This window comes from Pelodiscus sinensis, chromosome 8 (assembly GCF_052426305.1).
Source record: "Pelodiscus sinensis isolate ZL-2025 chromosome 8, ASM5242630v1, whole genome shotgun sequence".
NCBI classification, from domain to species: domain Eukaryota; kingdom Metazoa; phylum Chordata; order Testudines; family Trionychidae; genus Pelodiscus; species Pelodiscus sinensis.
Window position 1 is genome coordinate 19,902,399 of NC_143059.1, and position 17,949 is coordinate 19,920,347.

General features: G+C 49.3%; 1 protein-coding gene across 12 annotated transcripts in view; it reads left to right on the forward strand.

The window, feature by feature from the left end:
* CCSER2 (coiled-coil serine rich protein 2) overlaps window positions 1–17,949 on the forward strand; it is a 223,055-nt gene that overhangs the window by 39,468 nt on the left and 165,638 nt on the right. For all 12 annotated transcript variants that reach the window (XM_075934845.2, XM_075934839.2, XM_014576098.4 and 9 more), the window contains one exon: window positions 7,773–7,978. In XM_075934845.2, the coding sequence (XP_075790960.2) occupies window positions 7,773–7,978 (206 nt within the window). The remainder of the gene's footprint in view (window positions 1–7,772; window positions 7,979–17,949) is intronic.

A 17,949-nucleotide genomic window follows, 5' to 3' on the forward strand; every position in this document is an offset into this window, starting at 1 on the left:
ATAAAAAGCAGCGGACTGCCAGCGAATGTCAGGGACCGGCTTAAAAAAATGCGGCTCGTGCTGGGAGGCAATGCCAGCCTCGGACGGCCATGCAGAGTGTGTTCACTGCCTGGGGGAGTCTCACATCCCCCAAAAGTGTACCCACTGCTTAAGGCTCACCTCTAGAGGCAGGAAGGATAGGGTCAGGCGCCTCCGTATGTTCCTCTTTGAACAACTGCAGCAGGCTGACTCTAATCAGCAGCCTCATAAGCGCCGGGCTTCCTCCCCTACTCCGGGACTCCAGGAGAGAATGAGCCTGTCCCCAGCGAGGTCCCTGCCAGCTGCCTTTAATGGCAGGGAGAACCAGGCAGAGACACCTGGGACGTCTGGCATTGTAAAGCCACGTCCCCCTGCCTCGGCGGCCACGGGAGTCTTCAAAGACGCCGGCTCCCCAGCCTGTATCAGCGCCGCCCCTTCTTCCTCCTCCGGCGCCGAGCGTGAGCCGGTGCCGAGAGTGACCTCGGACCCGACCACAGCACCGGCTCCGACACCGGCCCCGGCACCGACCCCGAGTCACTGTGCGGTGCCGGGCTGCACGGCGCCGACCCGTTCCGTGGCAGGCGCGCTGCCGATCGCTCCTGCCCCAGCGCACCAGCAGCCGACCAACTCAGCGGCTAGCGCTTCAGCGCATGCCGCAACTCAGCTACCCCAGAGCCCTGCTGCTCCCCATTCTCCACGCCGTCGCAGCTGCTCCCGCTCCCGCTTCTTCTCCCCGGCACGGTCCTCTCCTCTGCCGGCACTCCGATCCCCACGCCGGTCTCCTCATCAGTGCCGGTCTCCTCGTAGACTGCCCTCCCCATTTCTGGCTGCTGCATCTCCCCATCGCAGGCACCAGTACAGGCATCTCTCTGCCTCTCCTGCCTGTCCAGGGCATCACACCTCTGCTCCTGCTTGCCCTGCTCCCCGTACCATTATCTGTACGGCAGCCGCTCTAGCTTCCCCGGTGACCGTTCGCAGCGCCATGGCGCCTACCATCGCAACGACCGTGACTCGCGGCATTCCCATAGCCACTACTCTTACCGACCACGATCCGTCTCGGACTACGCTGCACGCAGGCGCTCTCCAACCCCGGCTCCCCTTACTTCAGAGCCGGAACATACTCCCTCCGTGCTCCATATCTCGGGGTCTTCCATTCCGGTTTCATCTTCTCCAGAGGATGCACTGAACCCCGACGACAGCTCTCATCCAGACGACCTCTGTTAATTCCAGGAATTACTTAAGCGGGTAGCTATTACACAGGAGATTCTGCTACAAGAGCTCAAAGATAAGCAGCATAAGCTCTTCAGGAATCTCCAACCCCGACATAGTTCACGCCTCGCCATCCCTCTCAACAAAGGCATCCTGGAACTCGCTGACAAGGTGTGGCATGCTCCAGCGTCAGCCCTTCCCACCAACAAAAGAGCCGACAAGAAATATTTCGTGCCACCAAAGGGCATGGAATTCCTCTCTGCCCATCCACAGGCTAACTCTTTGGTAGTTGACGCAGCTCAACAGAGATCTAGAGCCCCTCACCTCAAACACCAGGGCTCTGATAAAGACGTAAAGAGGCTCGACGTCCTGGGCAGGAAGGTATACACCTCAGCGACTTTACTCCTCAGAATCGCCAATTACTCGGTGCATCTCTCCAATCATACCTTCAACACATTCTCACGCCTCACTCCCCTCATGGATCACCTCCCCGATTCAAAAAGAGGGTTACACATCAGCGAGAACGTCCCTCCAGATGGCCATGGATGTGGCTGATACTGCTGCTCGTTCCGCCGCTACGGCTATTGTTATGCGTAGAGCTTCTTTCCTTCAAGCGGCAGGAGTTCCAAAGGAACTACAGACAAAAGTCGAGGACTTACCCTTCGACAAGGATAAGCTCTTTGCAGAGACCATGGACGCAATCCTGCGCTCCTCTAAAGACTCTCGGACAACCCTGCGAACTTTGGGGATGTATACGCCCCCCTTAAAGAGACGCCGGTACTCACCCTATCAGCGCAGATATGGTTACCCCTACACTAGACACCAGTGGCAACAACAGCACCAACAACAGAGGCCTTTTAACAACCAGCGTTCTCGCCAGAGGCCTCAACAGCGCCAAAACCTGACCGGCAGAAGGAACATGCCTTCCAACAGCAAGCAACAGATTTGATGTGTTGGTCGAGGGCGAGCACACAACCACAGGCAGCACCGTGAATCGTTCAACCCAGCTGTTTCACTGCCGTCTAAGACCCTTTCTACTTCAATGGGAAACAATCACCACGGACAAATGGGTCCTCGAGATTGTTCAGTTCGGCTATCCTATCTCTCTTATAGCCATCCCACCAACCACTCCTCCCACCCCGTCCCTCTTCAGGGACCCCTCTCACGAGACTCTCCTCAGACTAGAGGTCGACCGCCTTCTCTCTCTGGGTGCCATAGAGCCAGTTCCGAAGGACTTCAGGAACAGGGGTTTTTACTCTCACTATTTCCTCACCCAGAAAAGGTCCGGAGGCTGGCGTCCTATCCTAGACCTCCGTCGTCTGAACAAATATCTCAGAAAACAACGATTCAAAATGACAGTTAGCTGCCATAATCCCTATTTTAAATCCACAGGACTGGTTTGCCGCCCTCGACCTCCAGGACGCCTATTTCCACGTCCCTATTCACCCTGCTCACAGAAGGTTCTTGCGCTTCGTCGTGGCGAAGGACCATTTTCAATACAAGGTCCTCCCCTTCGGGCTATCTTCAGCCCCCAGGGTATTCTCAAAGGTCCTATCCGTGGTCACGGCCTTTCTCCAACGCCAAGGGGTGCTCATCTTCCCTTATCTGGACGACTGCCTGCTCAAAGGCGCTTCGGCACACGAGGTCTCTCACATGGTTCACCTCACGATGCAAGTCTTCCGATCGCTCGGATTCCTCCTCAACGAGCAGAAGTCCGTCTTGCATCCCACTCAGGACATCGAGTTCATTGGGGCCCATCTGGACTCACTCGCTGGCAGAGCGTTCCTACCGTTGCAGAGGTTTCAGGCCATCCAGGACCTCATTTGCACCATCACCATGAGCCCCACCGTTCTACTCATCACATGTCTCAGACTCATGGGCCACATGGCCGCCACAACGTACGTCGTGAAATACGCCAGACTACACCTGCGTGCCCTTCAGCACTGGCTGAGCCTCATATACCACCACACCAGATACGATCTTCACAGGCCCGTTACACCGCCACCGGCTGTTCTTTAATCATTCCGATGGTGGACCAGCCACACAAACCTGCTGTCGGGCGTACCATTTCACCCGCAGCAGCCTCTCCACCAAATCACAACGGATGCCTCCTTCCTAGGCTGGGGGGCCCACATGGGTTCCCTCTCGGTACAAGGCCAATGGTCCCTACAAGAAGCAAGGTTGCACATAAACCTTCTAGAGCTTCGTGCTATTTTCAACGCATGTAAATCCTTCCTCGTCCACATTCGAAATACCACTGTGACGATACTTACAGACAATATCGTAGCCATGTACTACGTAAATCGCCAGGGCGGCGCTCGCTCCCGTTCCCTATGCACGGAAGCTATCCGCTTTTGGAACTGGTGCATTCGCCACGGGGTGACTCCTTTGGCATCCTACTTACCTGGCATCACAAACGTGACTGCAGACTTCCTCACCAGACACTTCCACTCAAAACACGAATGGGAAATGCACGACTGCATACTACGTGACATCTTCCAACGTTGGGGGACTCCCCGAGTGGACCTCTTCGCAACTCCCGCCAACGCAAAAGGCCACAAGTTTTGCACCAGAGTGGGCCTGGGCCGCGCATCTCTAGGGGATGCCTTCCTCGTGACTTGGCGCGGACCCCTCCTTTATGCATTTCCCCCCATACCTCATTCCCAAGGTCCTTCAGAAGCTGAAGGCGGACAGGGCTACGATAATCCTCATAGCCCCAGATTGGCCTCGCCAGCACTGGTTTCCATTCCTGCATTGCCTCTCTGTGCGGACACCGATATGCCTTCCGCCTCTCCACGACCACCTCACACAAGCCCGAGGACGCCTGAAACATCCCCAGATACAAATGCTGAACCTAACAGCATGGTTCCTAACTGGCTGAACCCAGGTGAATCTCTCTGCTCTGCCGCAGTCCAAAACGTCCTAGTACAGAGTAGGCGACAAACCACGAGAAACTTACCTTCACAAGTGGCACGGATACTCCTCCTGGTGTACCTCGAACCACCACGATCCGACACGTCCGTCCATTTCCTCCGTACTGGGCTATGCACTGCATCTTAAAAAAAAAAAAACAAAAAAAAACAAGGGTCTTGCGTTAGCCTCCATCAGGGTGCACCTCACAGCAATATCGGCATTTACTTCACCTATAGATGGCGTTTCTATCTTCGCCCATCCTACGACTAAACGATTTCTCAAGGGCCTTACCAATATGGACCCACCACGCAACCCAGTCCCTCCTGTGTGGAGCCTGGACGTGGTACTCGACACCCTAATGAGGCCACTGTTTGAGCCTCTGGCGACCGTATCCTTACGATACCTCACTCTGAAAACGGTTTTCCTGTTCGCAATAACCTCTGCACGCAGGGTTAGCGAGCTTTCCGCCATGATGGCCATTCCACCATATACGATTTTCCGTAGCGATGGGGTAGTCCTACGATTACATCCGAGGTTCCTACCCAAAATTGTCTCCAATTTCCACGTTAATGAACCAGTCATCTTGCCAACCTTTTTCCCGAAGCCCCATGCCTCGCCACGGGACGTGGCCCTACATTCCTTGGACATCCGCAGGGCCTTAGCGTTCTACATAGATCGTACTAAACCGTTCAGGCTTACGGACCATTTATTCATCTCCCTGGCACACAGGTCAAAGGGTCAACGCCTATCTTCCCAGAGAATCTCCAATCTCGTAACGGCATGCATAGTGCAATCGTATGCAGCAAGAGGGTTGCCCCTTCCGTCCCAACCACATGCTCATTCCACTAGAGCCATGGCCACATCTACAGCATTCCACAGAGGCGTATCTCTGAAGGACATTTGCAGAACGGCGACCTGGTCCTCTCATGGGACCTTCGCTAAGCATTGTTTTATCTCTCTCTCTCTCATTCAGATGGGGCAGTGGCGACTGCGGTGCTCTCCACGGCGGATAAATAGGGTCTCCTTGCCCTCCTTCCGCTTTCGGCGACTACCGCTACGCAGTCACCCATAGTGGAGCACCCGCGGGGACATCCCCGAAGAAGAAAGCGAAGTTACTCACCTCCGGTGCAGTAACTGTCGTTCTTCGAGGTGGTGTCCCCGCGGGTGCTCCACTACCCGCCCTCCTCCCCGCTTTGGAGTCCTCTCTCTCTCTCTCTCTCTCTCTCTCTCTCTCTGCTTGTCTCTTACAGACTCCGAGGCGGTTTCGAGGAACTGGCGGAGGGGCCGGACCGCGTGACAAAAAGAGCGCGAAAGCCGCGAGCCTGCGGCACATGCGTGGTCCGGCCAGACACTGCTAACAACAAGTCTCCGTCTGCGGCGCCGGGGCAAGCCCAGCACCCATAGTGGAGCACCCGCGGGGACACCACCTCGAAGAACGACAGTTACTGCACCGGAGGTGAGTAACTTCGCTTTCCAGGGAGATGGCATGCCCCTTCCCCCAAGTAAATTGTATAAACCCCTTTATACACGCAACCAAAGGAGATAATCGATACCATTGGAATAGTACAGGATTTCTAAAACAAACTTGTTTAAATCCAGAAGCATTGGTTCAAACTAAGGAATAAATTCATGGTAGTTCTAGTTTCTCATATCTTTGGGTGAGTGAATGGCCCATTCAGAGGAAGTAGGGATGACAAGGGAAACAAACCCATTTCTTCTCCCCTTCCTGGTGGGAATGTGAAGACTACTTGGAGCGGAATATATATGGTTCTTCAAGTACTCCACAGATGGCTGTGGGAGGAACATTAAGCACAATTCAAGGCTAGTTTCATTAAAAGAGGCTCTGAACTCATGGTAGACTTCTGCTTACACTTGTCCCTTTTCCCATTCCCAACTTCCTGACATCTGTCTCTCTTGGGATTAGAGAGAGTTACATTTCTCTGCTTTTAATTAAACTCTTAGTGGGGGTTTGTTTTGGACTGCTTGTCTTTGAAAAACTGTTCTGTGTTGTTGGCCCTGTGCAGGTTTCCTGTAAATAGAACAAAAATGGCAACTCATTATTTCTGACCCTTGCTATTTAAGAAAAGTTCAGAAAAAATTAACTCTGCCACATGTAAATTCCTGTAAACATGGACATATAAAGTCAGTTCAATTATAGTATTATTACAGAAATGTATAGGGAATATGTAACTTAGCCTAATATAATCAGTGTCTGTAAAGTCGGGTGGGGGTTGGTTTTGTTTTTGTTCTTTGTAGAGGAAGGTTGCTATAGTGCTTGGAAAACAACCTTCAGATACTTGGCTTTTAATTTTGTTTACATCAAAATAAATTATTTGGCACAGCTATTAATTTGTTTTAATGTCCCATATCCTTCCATTAATTAATGGGCATCTCGCTGGACAAGATTTCCTTAAGAAGTATTGCTATTCTGCCATTTGAAAGTTGGTCTGTCTGGGTCCGACATATTTGGTAATTCACAGTTTTTTAAGAAATATTTCTTACTCTGTTAGAATTGTTACAGAGCTGGAATAGGAAAAATATTGGGGGATGGTAGAAGGTACTTGTGAGTATATTGAGTTTATAACATCTTAAGAGCAGGAGAGGAAAAGTTACGTTATTTTTTTTCCCCCTAGACTTTTCATTTTCATTTCTACCACTTCCATTCAGATCACTTTACATCAGGCCTAGGCAAAATACACTTTACGGGCCGGATCCAGCCCACTAAGCCACTAGATCCAGCCCGTGGATGCAGCAGGGAGCCTCAGGCAGACTCCTTCCTTGCCCCGCACGTCCCCTCCAACACCGCTTAGAAAAGCTGCTGCCATAGCCATTTCTTTCTCTCAGTTGTGAGCCTGAGGGCGGAGTGGTGCTTACACTCTGCTCCCACCCCAGTGCAGTCCTGTTGATAGCATGTGAAGCACCACTCCCCACCTCCTCTCAGGCTCTTATTTACCAACGCACATGGACCTTGCAGCCAGTACAAGGGCGGATCAGGCAGGGAAGTTGCCTGAGAACTCTGCTGGGCTTCTGTCCATGAGTCAGTCAGTCTCCTGGCCATAGCCTGCCTCTGGCACCCACGCGTCTCCCTGCCCCCAATCCTTTGCCCCCTCATTCTTGCCCCTCTACCCCACATAAACCAGTCCCTCAATCCCATACTCCCATCCATATCCTGCACCCCAATACCCCGACCAAAGTCACAACCCTCTCCTGCCCTAGTCACAACCCCCTGTACCCTTCCTACACCCCAGTCCCCTGCTGCAGGTCACAACCACCTCTTGTCCTAGGACCCAATCTCCTACCTTGCGTCACAACCCAAACCCCAGCACCCAGCCCAGTGCCCCAGGTCACAACTACCTCCTTCACCCAAACTCCTTCCCAGATCTCACACACCATTCTGCACTCCAATCCTTTACCCCAAGCTCCCTTCTGGACCCAACCTTCATCCCAGACCCTGCCCCTCCTCCATTAACGTCATGGAAGAGTGCAGCCATTGACCACTTTCCAGAATCTTGGTGTGGCCCCACATCAAAAATTATTGTCCACCCTTGTTTTACATGCCAGTGTCACAGAACATAAATATTTAATTTCAATCTAAATTCTTTGGATTTTGACCATTTTTCTTTTTATTTAAGCTATAGCTGACAAGAATGAAAGCACAAAGCATACTATTGGGAACAACTTGATTTCTCCTGACATGGACTACAGAGGTGGCTCATCTTTAGAACTTTCTCCATCTGATAGTTCCGATGGAACATATATGTGGGATGAAGAAGGTTTGGAGCCCATTGGGAGTGTCCATCCATGTGGAAGTTATGAATCTTCAGAAATGAACAGCATAGTATGTATATGTTCTTAAAGCTTTTTGAGATTGTTAGCTTAGTATTTTACAGACAGTGTTAATTTTCATTGAATTCTTACATTTTCTCATTACTCCTTAGTATATATTTTACAAAGATATAAACTACACTAGAAACTCTGAGCCCACCTAACAATAAATGACCGACAATAAGAATATTTTATTCCAGTTATCTGAATTCCCTTTGTATGAAAGCCCTAGCTATCCAAATCCACAGTGTATTCTTCATGTAGTCCTGTGTTAGTTCATAGCACTTCTGTTTATCTGAATGCTTGGGTTTTGAAAATTGTCAGATGTCCACCAAATGTCGATAAATGAGTGTTGTATAGCTAATTGCATTTAAAAATAATTAGTGAAATATTTAGTATCTCCTTACTCCTGAAACTGTGGACTGAGTTGATTAGAGTATCACCTTCCTCTTCCAATGTGATGCTAAAGGAATAGCAATGGGATTATTTTCCTCCAATTAGCATGTACAATATTTCCTGTTAGCCTAGGAGCATAGAGGATGCATAGTTGTTCTCAACTCCTTCAGCCTAAGGTTTGTCCTAGGGAAGAGGAATAATGGGTTTCTCCAGCCTACCAATCGATTAAATAAATTCCTTTAAACCTATACTTCATTTCACTGTCAGCAAGTTTTCTAGATTATAGGATACCTGTTTTGGAGACAAACTCTAGCTCCTCAGTAGGACAGAGCTTTAATATCTTTAGAGTTTTTGTGTATGAAATGGGCACCTACAGTTCTTGGCTGCTTGCTATGTAGTAGGAGGGAACATATGCCTTCATCTGAGACTCCATTTCCAGAGTAGGTGCAGGTGGCTTGCTGGTAGTATGGTTCTTACCTGTTTTTTGTCTCAATCTGAAATGTTGTTCAGTCTTAGGGGAAGAGTTAAGCAACACTGCTGACTCTTTTTACTTACGTTTAAGGAGCCAACATCTGATTTCCTAGAGGGCTACAGAGGCATTTCACAAGCTTTACATTATTTTTGACAAATGTTTGTTCAAGATGCAGTGTTTTGCTCATCCTTTGCTTCACAGCTGATCCCATCCAGAAGAAGTTACTTTTTCTGGCTTACTGAACTATGGACAAATGTAACTTGCATGAATTTTCCTCCATGTAGGAGAGTATGTGCACAAATGTAGTTAGTATCCACTGGCAAATAAAAATGAAAAACAAAATCTAGCATATTTTTGTAGCAATATCACCAATATGGGTACAGTTTTTAATGTTAAAACAAATTCAGAAACTGCAACCAGATAATCATCTTTGAGTCTGACTTAGTCATACTACAGAAAGTAAGCAGGATCAGTCTTGATCAATGCTGGGAGGGGAGTCCTCTAGGGAAGGCTTGTGTATTGAAGTGGTGTTGGTACTAAGAAGCTGGTAATGCTGCATAGTCAGTGCTCTACTCTGGTTCTGTGGACGACTGCAAATGAAAGGTATCATCTTGTCAGAGACTATAAGTGTGGGTATCTCCTCTTTTGGATCAAGGTGTTAGGTACAAGGGCTGTGTAAGTTTGACAACCACTTCTGGTTTCCTGTTTGTATGCAGCAGGTGTTCAGATCATTGCCCACTTGAGATAACTAATTTTGTTCTTCCTTCTTTTGTTTTCCCTTAATCAATTTTGGACTGCTACTTTTCTGAGTGCTCTTGGAGAAGCATTTCTTTGGTTCCAGGTTGATGGTTGTCGATGCCATTGTAGGATTTTGAAATTTTCTCAGTTCTGCTGATCATTGTTATTGGCAGAGGCAGATGAAAAATCCAAGTTGAAATATGGTGCATGAAGTTGGAATAAAATGTCATGACTGATCAGTATATCAGGTGTTCCTGATTCCTGGGAGGAGAATGTGCTGCTTGTAGTATTATAGGTTCTTCATTTTATATGAGATGGGAGAAATATTTTAATACTTTGATACAGGAAGCAGTGAGAGATCTTCCTAAAATTGTCTTTCAGACTAATATGAATGTACATAAAGGCTTTGATCTCCTTAGATAAATTGCTGAATAAATGTGAAGAATCTGACTGTAGTTTTTATATTTTAATTTGGTTCATTTCTCTTGTTTTTGAAATGTTAATGTTAATAAATGATTTACACAAATGGAAATCTTTTGCATCACTCAGTTCCCTCTCTGGCTGGACATTCACCAGTCTGTTGTGTTTGAAGACCTCCCTCATTGTACCCTACATGCTCTTTAAGCTTCCTGAGTGTGAACAGAGTTCAGACTTGGGATGTAAGAGTTTAACCGGTTAACCTTACCAGTTAAGCCCAGGAGTCCAGCCCAGTCCACGGCCTATGGCTGGGTTCTCTCACTCTTGGCATGCAGGTCCTATGTCTGGCATTCTCTGGTCAGACCCAACAGTTCAGGTGCCTAATTCTTGATCGCTGTCTTTCCTATAGTTTAAGTAGTGATGTTAGGGTATGGTTGAGTAAATGATCAGAAGATAAGACTGGACTTATCAGTTAATCCTATTGACTATGCACACTTTGCTTCCCCTTGCTCCTGCTGTATCAGTCAGCAATGGGGGCAGGGTGGGAGCTAGTGCCCAAGGGGAGCTGACTTTTAAGCTGGCTCCCAAAGATCACCCAATCCTGAGGAGTCGACTGCCTCTGATAGGCAGCAGCACAGAGAGCGAAGGGGGCAGGCAGGAGCTGGTACATGTGAGGAGCCATCTTTTAAGCCAGCTTCCAGTGAGCACCAGCTTTGCAAAGCTGCCTGTCTCCCCTGCCCCCATACTGCTGCCTCTGTATCGGCAGCAGCACAGGGGTGGGGGACAGGCAGGATGCTGACACAACCCTGCCTGCGGGGAGCTCAGGCTCCCCACAGACAGAGGGTGCTTAGGGATGTTAATGATTAACTGTTAATGGATGAGGCTTACCAGTTATGGTTAACTGGTGGGGGCTGGAGCAGCCCCCTTCCTGCCATGGACAGGTGGCCGACCTAGCACAGGTTGGGCGGGGGGGGGGGGGGGAGGGAGCAGTGCTGTAGCCCAGCTGGAGCTGCTCTCATCCACAGGGGCCTGGTCCAGGGCACACTGCAGAGAGGAGCACTTCAGTCTAGCCAGATCAGTCCCCATCTGCTAAGCTCTGTTTAATCAGTTAACTGGTTAAATGTAACATTTAACCAGTTAACAAATTAAACAGGATTTTACATCCCTAATAAACACACCCAGTGTTTTTTTTTGTGGCAGTGCTGCCTGGTACACAGTACCGGCACCTCCCGTCAGAGCTCAACAACTTTTCCCCTGGAGTAACCGCGCATTTTTTTTTTTTGTTAATTAAAAAAAAAAAAAAAAAAAAAAGCAAAGCACTTAACACACCTATATGCATTTCCTCTGCCTCAGTTTTCTCACTACTCTGGAAAGTTTCTTGGGCTTTGACATAGTCCTCTGGAATAGTCTCAAGCAGCTTCTCTTCATAATCTTGGAGTCTTGCCTTGGTCAGGTTGATTTCTCTACACACTACTGGTCGCACCTACTATGAAAGCATGTCCCTCTGTTCTGTCTAAGGCTTCTTGTGTGACTCAGTTCCTTGAGTTTGTCACCACTTGATTTCTTAGTTCTGTTGATGAGAAGTTTCTACTTTGTCCCTGCACAGAAATTGGAAGAACTAGTTTCTTCCATTTACAGCCAACTAACTCTCTCCAGGTATTTCCATCTGAATAAATGGCCATTAAGTTATATTAACTGGCTGTTGTGCCTGGTCTGGCAGAAATGTGCTACAGCCAGTGTCAGAAAATGGGGGATTGCACATCCTTTTAGAGGTTTTCTATGATACCACAATTTCATAACTTCATAACATCCACCAGAATTCATAAATTGTACATAGATTTTCCCCAACTAGACACATTTAAACCAAAAAATGAGCTCATATGAACCATTTATATATTTAGTTCAGTGGATTACATGAATATCTGATCAAATCCCTCTTTAAAACAACTAGAAGTGAGTTTTAACCATCCCTTTTACTTGCTACAGCTGCTGATCTTCACTGCACAGACAGCACTGATGTACCAATCCTGTCCTTTTTTTATTTATTTCAGTGAGAAAATGTATGCCTCAAAAGCCAGTTCTGGTGCTATCAATATCACAGGGAATGTTTAAAAACTTTGTAGTCTCATGTTCAGCAGTACAGTTTGCCAGGGTATTTTACACTAACTTCAGTGTCCTGCAATTTTTTTTTCATGGGAGCAGGTGTTGACCAAGGGTAGGCGATAATTTTTGATGGGGGGGCCCACTTCAAGTGGTCAAGGACTGCACTCTTCTATGGAAGAGGCATAGGTGTGGGAGGGGGTTAGGTGCAGAAGGGAGCTAGGGCTAGGAGACTGGGGTGCAGAAGAGAGTATGGGGTCTGAGAAGAATCTGGGCAAAGGAAAGGATTGTGATCTAGGGCAGGGGCTCCTCAGTTAACGTGCATGGTTACACACAGCTTCCACCACCACGCTGCAGCTGCTGGGTTGGATCCAGCAGTTCACTTGAATGGGTCACTTGATGGAACAGTATGACAAGAAACCTTATCATATTCATCTGTGTTTTCAAAAGGAGAATGTAGCCTCTTTACCGGGGTTGGGCAAAAAGACTTCCATGGGCTGGATTTAGCCTGACTAGTGAATTGATCCGGCCTGCAGAAGTCCTGCCAATCCTCCTCCCTCCACCCCTAGGCCCTGTTTGGCCTAGGGGAAGTCTCCTTCTGCGCTGTAAAGGGGCTTGGCACTTAGTCAACCTCCAGCTGCTGCTCAGCTGGCAGGTGACTCTAAGCATGGTGCATCCTTGCACGATGGGGACAGACTTTGCATACTCCCTCCACCCCCAAGCCCTAATTGACTTGGGGGCAGGGGAAAAGGAAGTGTGCAAAGTTTCCTCCCACCACCAAGGGTACAGGGTGGCAAGAGGGAACCACCAGCTGTTCAGAACAGCTGTTGGTTCTCTGCGAGGGAGGAGGGGGAGGCAAGGCAAAGATTTCACATGCTCCCCCACCCACAAACTGATCAGGATCTGTGGGTGGGAAAGCACGGAAGTGTCCTGGCCCTGTCCCTTCCACCTGAGGCTCTGCCCTTTCTGAGGCAGCCTGGGGCCGCTTCAAAAATTTCTGAAGTGGCCCCCAGTCAAAAATTATTGCCCACCCCTGCACATTACTAGTTCTGTAGTCCCTTTCAAAAGAACAGAGTTCAAAGTTTTATAGATGTGATGTTGTAAATGAAGTCCTTTTGTATGACACAAGGTCTGTGTGTAATGAGGGTCTACTGGCTCTTAAAGTGTAGAGAGAGCCAGAAAACCTTGTTTTGGAACCTGAAATGAGTAAAGGCCCAGAGAGGAAGATGGGAAAAGGTCCTAGGGAATTGGGAGAAACCCCAATATGCCCAGGATCAGGAACCCTATAGTCTTAAGGTGGGGTGAAGTCCTCCTCTTTTCCAGACACTTAGGAGGCAATCTGTAGAAGAAGGCAGTATGTAGGTTCCCTTCTCCCTCAGAATAGGGTAGATACTAGGAAGAGATACTGGCTACAGCCAGAAGACTAACCTCTTAGGAAAATCAGCTGTGAGAAACAGCTCAGCAAAGAGCAGGCTCTGGCAGGGGCAGAACTCTGTGTAGATGACAGAAGAGTCAAAAATAAGTATGTATCTTTGGATCGTTGTAATGGGCTTCATTTGTGAGAACATGTGGAGCTGTTGGCTGGTATAAAACCAGGCTGAAGTAGATGGGGCATCTGTTTGTTATAAGAGGCCCCCAAGCGGGAGAGCAGAGGAAAGCTGCTGCAAAGTGACCTCTAGCTGTGAGGGCCTACTCATGATGTGGAAGGCCATTATGCTGTAATTTTACTAATAACTGAACAGGTGAACAAGAGAAGCATGGGCATTTGCAACCCTTCCCCAAGACCATGCAGAGCACTGAGCATTTTATGCTCAGCCTCTGTAGCCTTCCTTTTCCAGTTGCCCTGTTTGCTAGCACAGAATTTGGGAATCACAGTTCACGTTTCTGCATGCTGCTGTAGTATGGGACTCAGGAAAGAGATAATGGCTGGGGAGGCGTAGAGTTTCTAGGCACTGAAAACCACCCAGTAAGCTGGGGAGTTTGTTGGCACAGGGTATGTTTCCCTCTTGATTTGCTTAGCTCTTCAGACTGTGCTAGTGTTTATCTGCTGGAGACTCTGTAGTACTAGAGAACACCCAGGAACTGTTCATTCCTTTCGCTCCCCTCCGCTAGATATGTGAAAGTGTAACTAGTTAACTGATTAGCCTTGGCCTGAGCTCATCAGTTAACATTCATAGTTACACACAGCCTCCCTGAATGCACGGGGGTCGGGCTTAAAATCTAGTTCCCTGTGTGCATCGACTCCCAGGCTAGCCACCTGCCATCCCACATGTAACCGCTGAAATTTTTAGCAGTTACACAGTTACTTAATTATATGAATTTTAACATCCCTACACCCAGCCACCCTGTCTAGGCTTCTGGGGGCCTGTTCCCTTCCCCCAACTACCAGGAGCCTGTTCTCTCCCCCTGTCGTGCTATGGCCAAAGACCGTGTGTGTGTGTGTGGCGGGGGAGGGATTTGGGGCAGGACGGCTACTTAACTCAGTGTGCTGGCAGGCAAGATGGTGGAGACCCAGCTAGGGTTGCCAGGTGTCCGGTGTTCACCTGGACAGTTCGGTATTTGTGGGCTTGGTCCGGCAAAAAAAACCCGGAAATACTGGACACGTGAAATGTCCGGTATTTCCTGTTTCTCTTGGATGGAACTTTTTAAGGTTGCCAGGTGTCCTGTATTCTACCGGACAGTCCGGTATTTGCGCTCTTTGTCTGGTTAAAAAAAAATCAGAGAATACCGGACATGTGGCATGTCCGGTATTCTCGGATTTTGTCTGGTTAAAAAAAAAAAAGAGTGCAAATACCGGATGGAAGCCTGGCGTGGGCAGGGGGAATGGCTGGAAGGCGGGGCCACGATTGGTGCTAGGAGCCAGTGATTGTGCAGAAGCCTGGTGGGGGGAGTGGCTGGGACTCCCCCGCCCCCACCAGGCTTCTGCGCAATCACAGGCTTCCAGGGCCGATTGCAGCCCCGCCTCCCAGCTGAGACTCCCAGGCTGGGAGGCGGGGCCGCAGTCGGTGCTCTTGGTGCATCAGAACCCCAGCTGCGGCGGGGGAAGTGGCTGGGAGTCCCAGCCACTCCCCCTACCCCTCCACCTCTTTCCCCCCCACCCCTCCACCTCTTCCCCCCCCCCACCTATGACACTCCCAGACCGAGAGTCCCAGATGGGAGGTGGGGCTGCAATCGCCGTTCTGGGCACATCAGAAGCCTAGCATGGGTGGGGGAGTGGCTGGGAGTACTTATTATCCTGCGCTCCTTTTTTGCTTGACCAAAATACTGTGTGTCCGGTATTTTTGGGGAGGGCCATCTGGCAACCCTAGATGGAAGCCCGGCGGGGACAATTTTCCCCTGCTGCATCTGGCAGGGGTGGGGGAGTGAGGCAGAGTCGTAGTGAAGGGGGGCAGGAGGGGAAACTTGCTGAGTGCCATGCTAGAGGGGGCGTCGAGCTGGGGTGGGAAGCTGGCCATGTGATGCCTCCCTCTACACCAGCTGTAACCAACCCATGGCTTGCAAGCTGCATGCGGCTCTTGCCCTCCAAAAGTGCGGCTCACGAAGCTGCTCCTGTGCCCCCTCAACAGCCCCCTCCCATTCTTCCTCTCCCCCCCCCCCCCCCCCGGCTTCCCTGTGCTTATCGGGTCAGAGCTGCGGGGTTTTAAAAATGGTGCCCAAGATGGTGGCCGTTTCAAAGGGGCAGCCTCCTTTTTCATTTTTTTTGTTTGTTTTTTGCTTGACAACTTTGGTTTCTCCCCCCCCCCCTTTTTTTCCTCAACAGAATTTTTTCCCTTTTGGGGGGAGGGGAAAGGGCAGGGGTGTTTGGTATTTTTTGTTAAACCATCTGGCAACCCTAGACCCAGCCCTACTGGCCACTGCCTTGATTGTACAACTCTTTCCTCCCCCCCCCCCCCCCCCCCGCCTCCTCCAGTGGACACTCTGCAGGACAGCTCTCTCTCATGGTCTCGCTGTCCTCAGTGGCCACTCTCATATGGCATCCCTCCAAAAGCAACCTCTCCCTTTGCATATTATGGAAAACTGTTCCTTTCCTGGAGCTTCTAGTTCTTCTGGCACAGCCAAATCATGATTTTTTTGCTTTAAATTAGAAGAGGAAGCTGCATACCACATTTTGTGGTCCTAGATCTTACCATTTAGAAGGAGTTTTTGAACAAATGGACTTGCAAACAGGTGGACACAGTCTAAAATGTATGTATATGTAGATTATACTGAAATAATAAAAGGAAAGTATATACCAAAGAGTATTGCTACACTGTATCCAAGGAGTAATTAGTTTTCTAATGTTTCTTCAAATATGTTTCCTGTAAGTAGATGATACTAGGAAAATCCTTTTTTCAGTGAGCAGATTACCCATTTCCATTTTGATAAACTGGTCATCCTCTTAATACAGTAAAACTCCATTGATCAGGCATCCAATGCTCTGGCACTCCTGATGGTCCAGCACCATTGGGAACCCGGAAGTGCTCTGGGCAGCCGGACAATTGGAGCTGCTCTGCGCCCGGCTTCCTTGATTCAGCCGCTGCTGAAACTGACCAGCGGCTGATTCCAGGAAGCCTGGGGCAGTGCAGCTGGGGTGCTGCTGGGTTGGTCCCGTAGCACTGCCCCTCGTTGCTGCGGAACCAACCCTGCAGCACCCCAGCTGCTATGTCCCAGGCGTCCCCAAGAGCAGCTGGGGTGCTGCCGGGTTGGTCTTTCAGCACCGAGGGGTGGCGCTACTGGACCAACCCAGCAGCACCCCAGCTGCTCTGCCGCAGGCGTCCCCGATTCAGCCGCTGCAGAAACTGACCAGCAATGGCTGAATCGGGGATGCCTGGGGCACAGCAAGACTGTCGGAAGGTGGGGCTATGAGGGGTTTGGGGTGGCATCCCCCCACCCCACCCCACCCCAGACCCCTCATAGCCCCCCCCTTCTGATAGTCCAGCATATCTGATAATCCAGCACCCCCTGGGTCCTAAAGGTGCCAGATTATCGGAAGTTTACTGTAGTAACAGTCATGACTTTAATAAAATCATCCAAGAGTAGGGCAGTGCAAAAATCAAGGAATGATGTATTCGTTGTTGCAGAAACCAGAACTTAGATCATGCACTTCATCTTTTTGTAATTGCTACAAATTGGAGTAGTGATGTGTGACCCCCTCCCTCCCACCCGTGTGCTACCTCATGATGCCACTTACTCATATTTGGCCCAGGAGCTCTTCTTTCACTGTACCATATCCTCCTGAGCCACCTTGTTTAGCTCTGATCACATTTCAAAAGTAAGCTTGATCCTTGTTCTATTATAAGTAGTGCATGGCTAAGAGTTACTTCACAGAGAGCCAGCCCTACCTTATTTCTCCTTTTTGTCCAAAGAGTTGCTTCCTGGAACCAGTTCCTAAGTGAACTAACCACATTCAACTAGCCAAGCTAGTGCTAGCGTATTGGATACCATGTCTCCAATGGAATGGATAAGGACTTTCAACCCATATCCGGGGAAGCAGACACTTTCAGGAATTGGAGGTGGATTGGAGGTGGAAGTGGGAATGCCTAATACCCAGATAATATCTACAGGGGGATGAGTGACAGGGGTAAGATCAGGCTTGTGAAAACTTCCCATAAAGAAGAAGCCTGATAGTGTCTAAAGAAAAGGATAGTCAGGCAGAGGAAAGGGAGAAGGTGTGTCAAGATCAGCTCAATATGGAGAGATTACACCACTAAAACCGTAATCTGTGAGGTGAAGCTAGAGACTGTACTATGTCCTCTAACTCCATCTTGTTGAATTTTCATCCCCTTTCAGAAGCATTTACAAACACCTTAGCTTCATTCCCTTCCCAGAAGGGAGGAAATAAGTGGGAGTCTGTGCTACCTACTGGGAAAGCTTAATAAGGT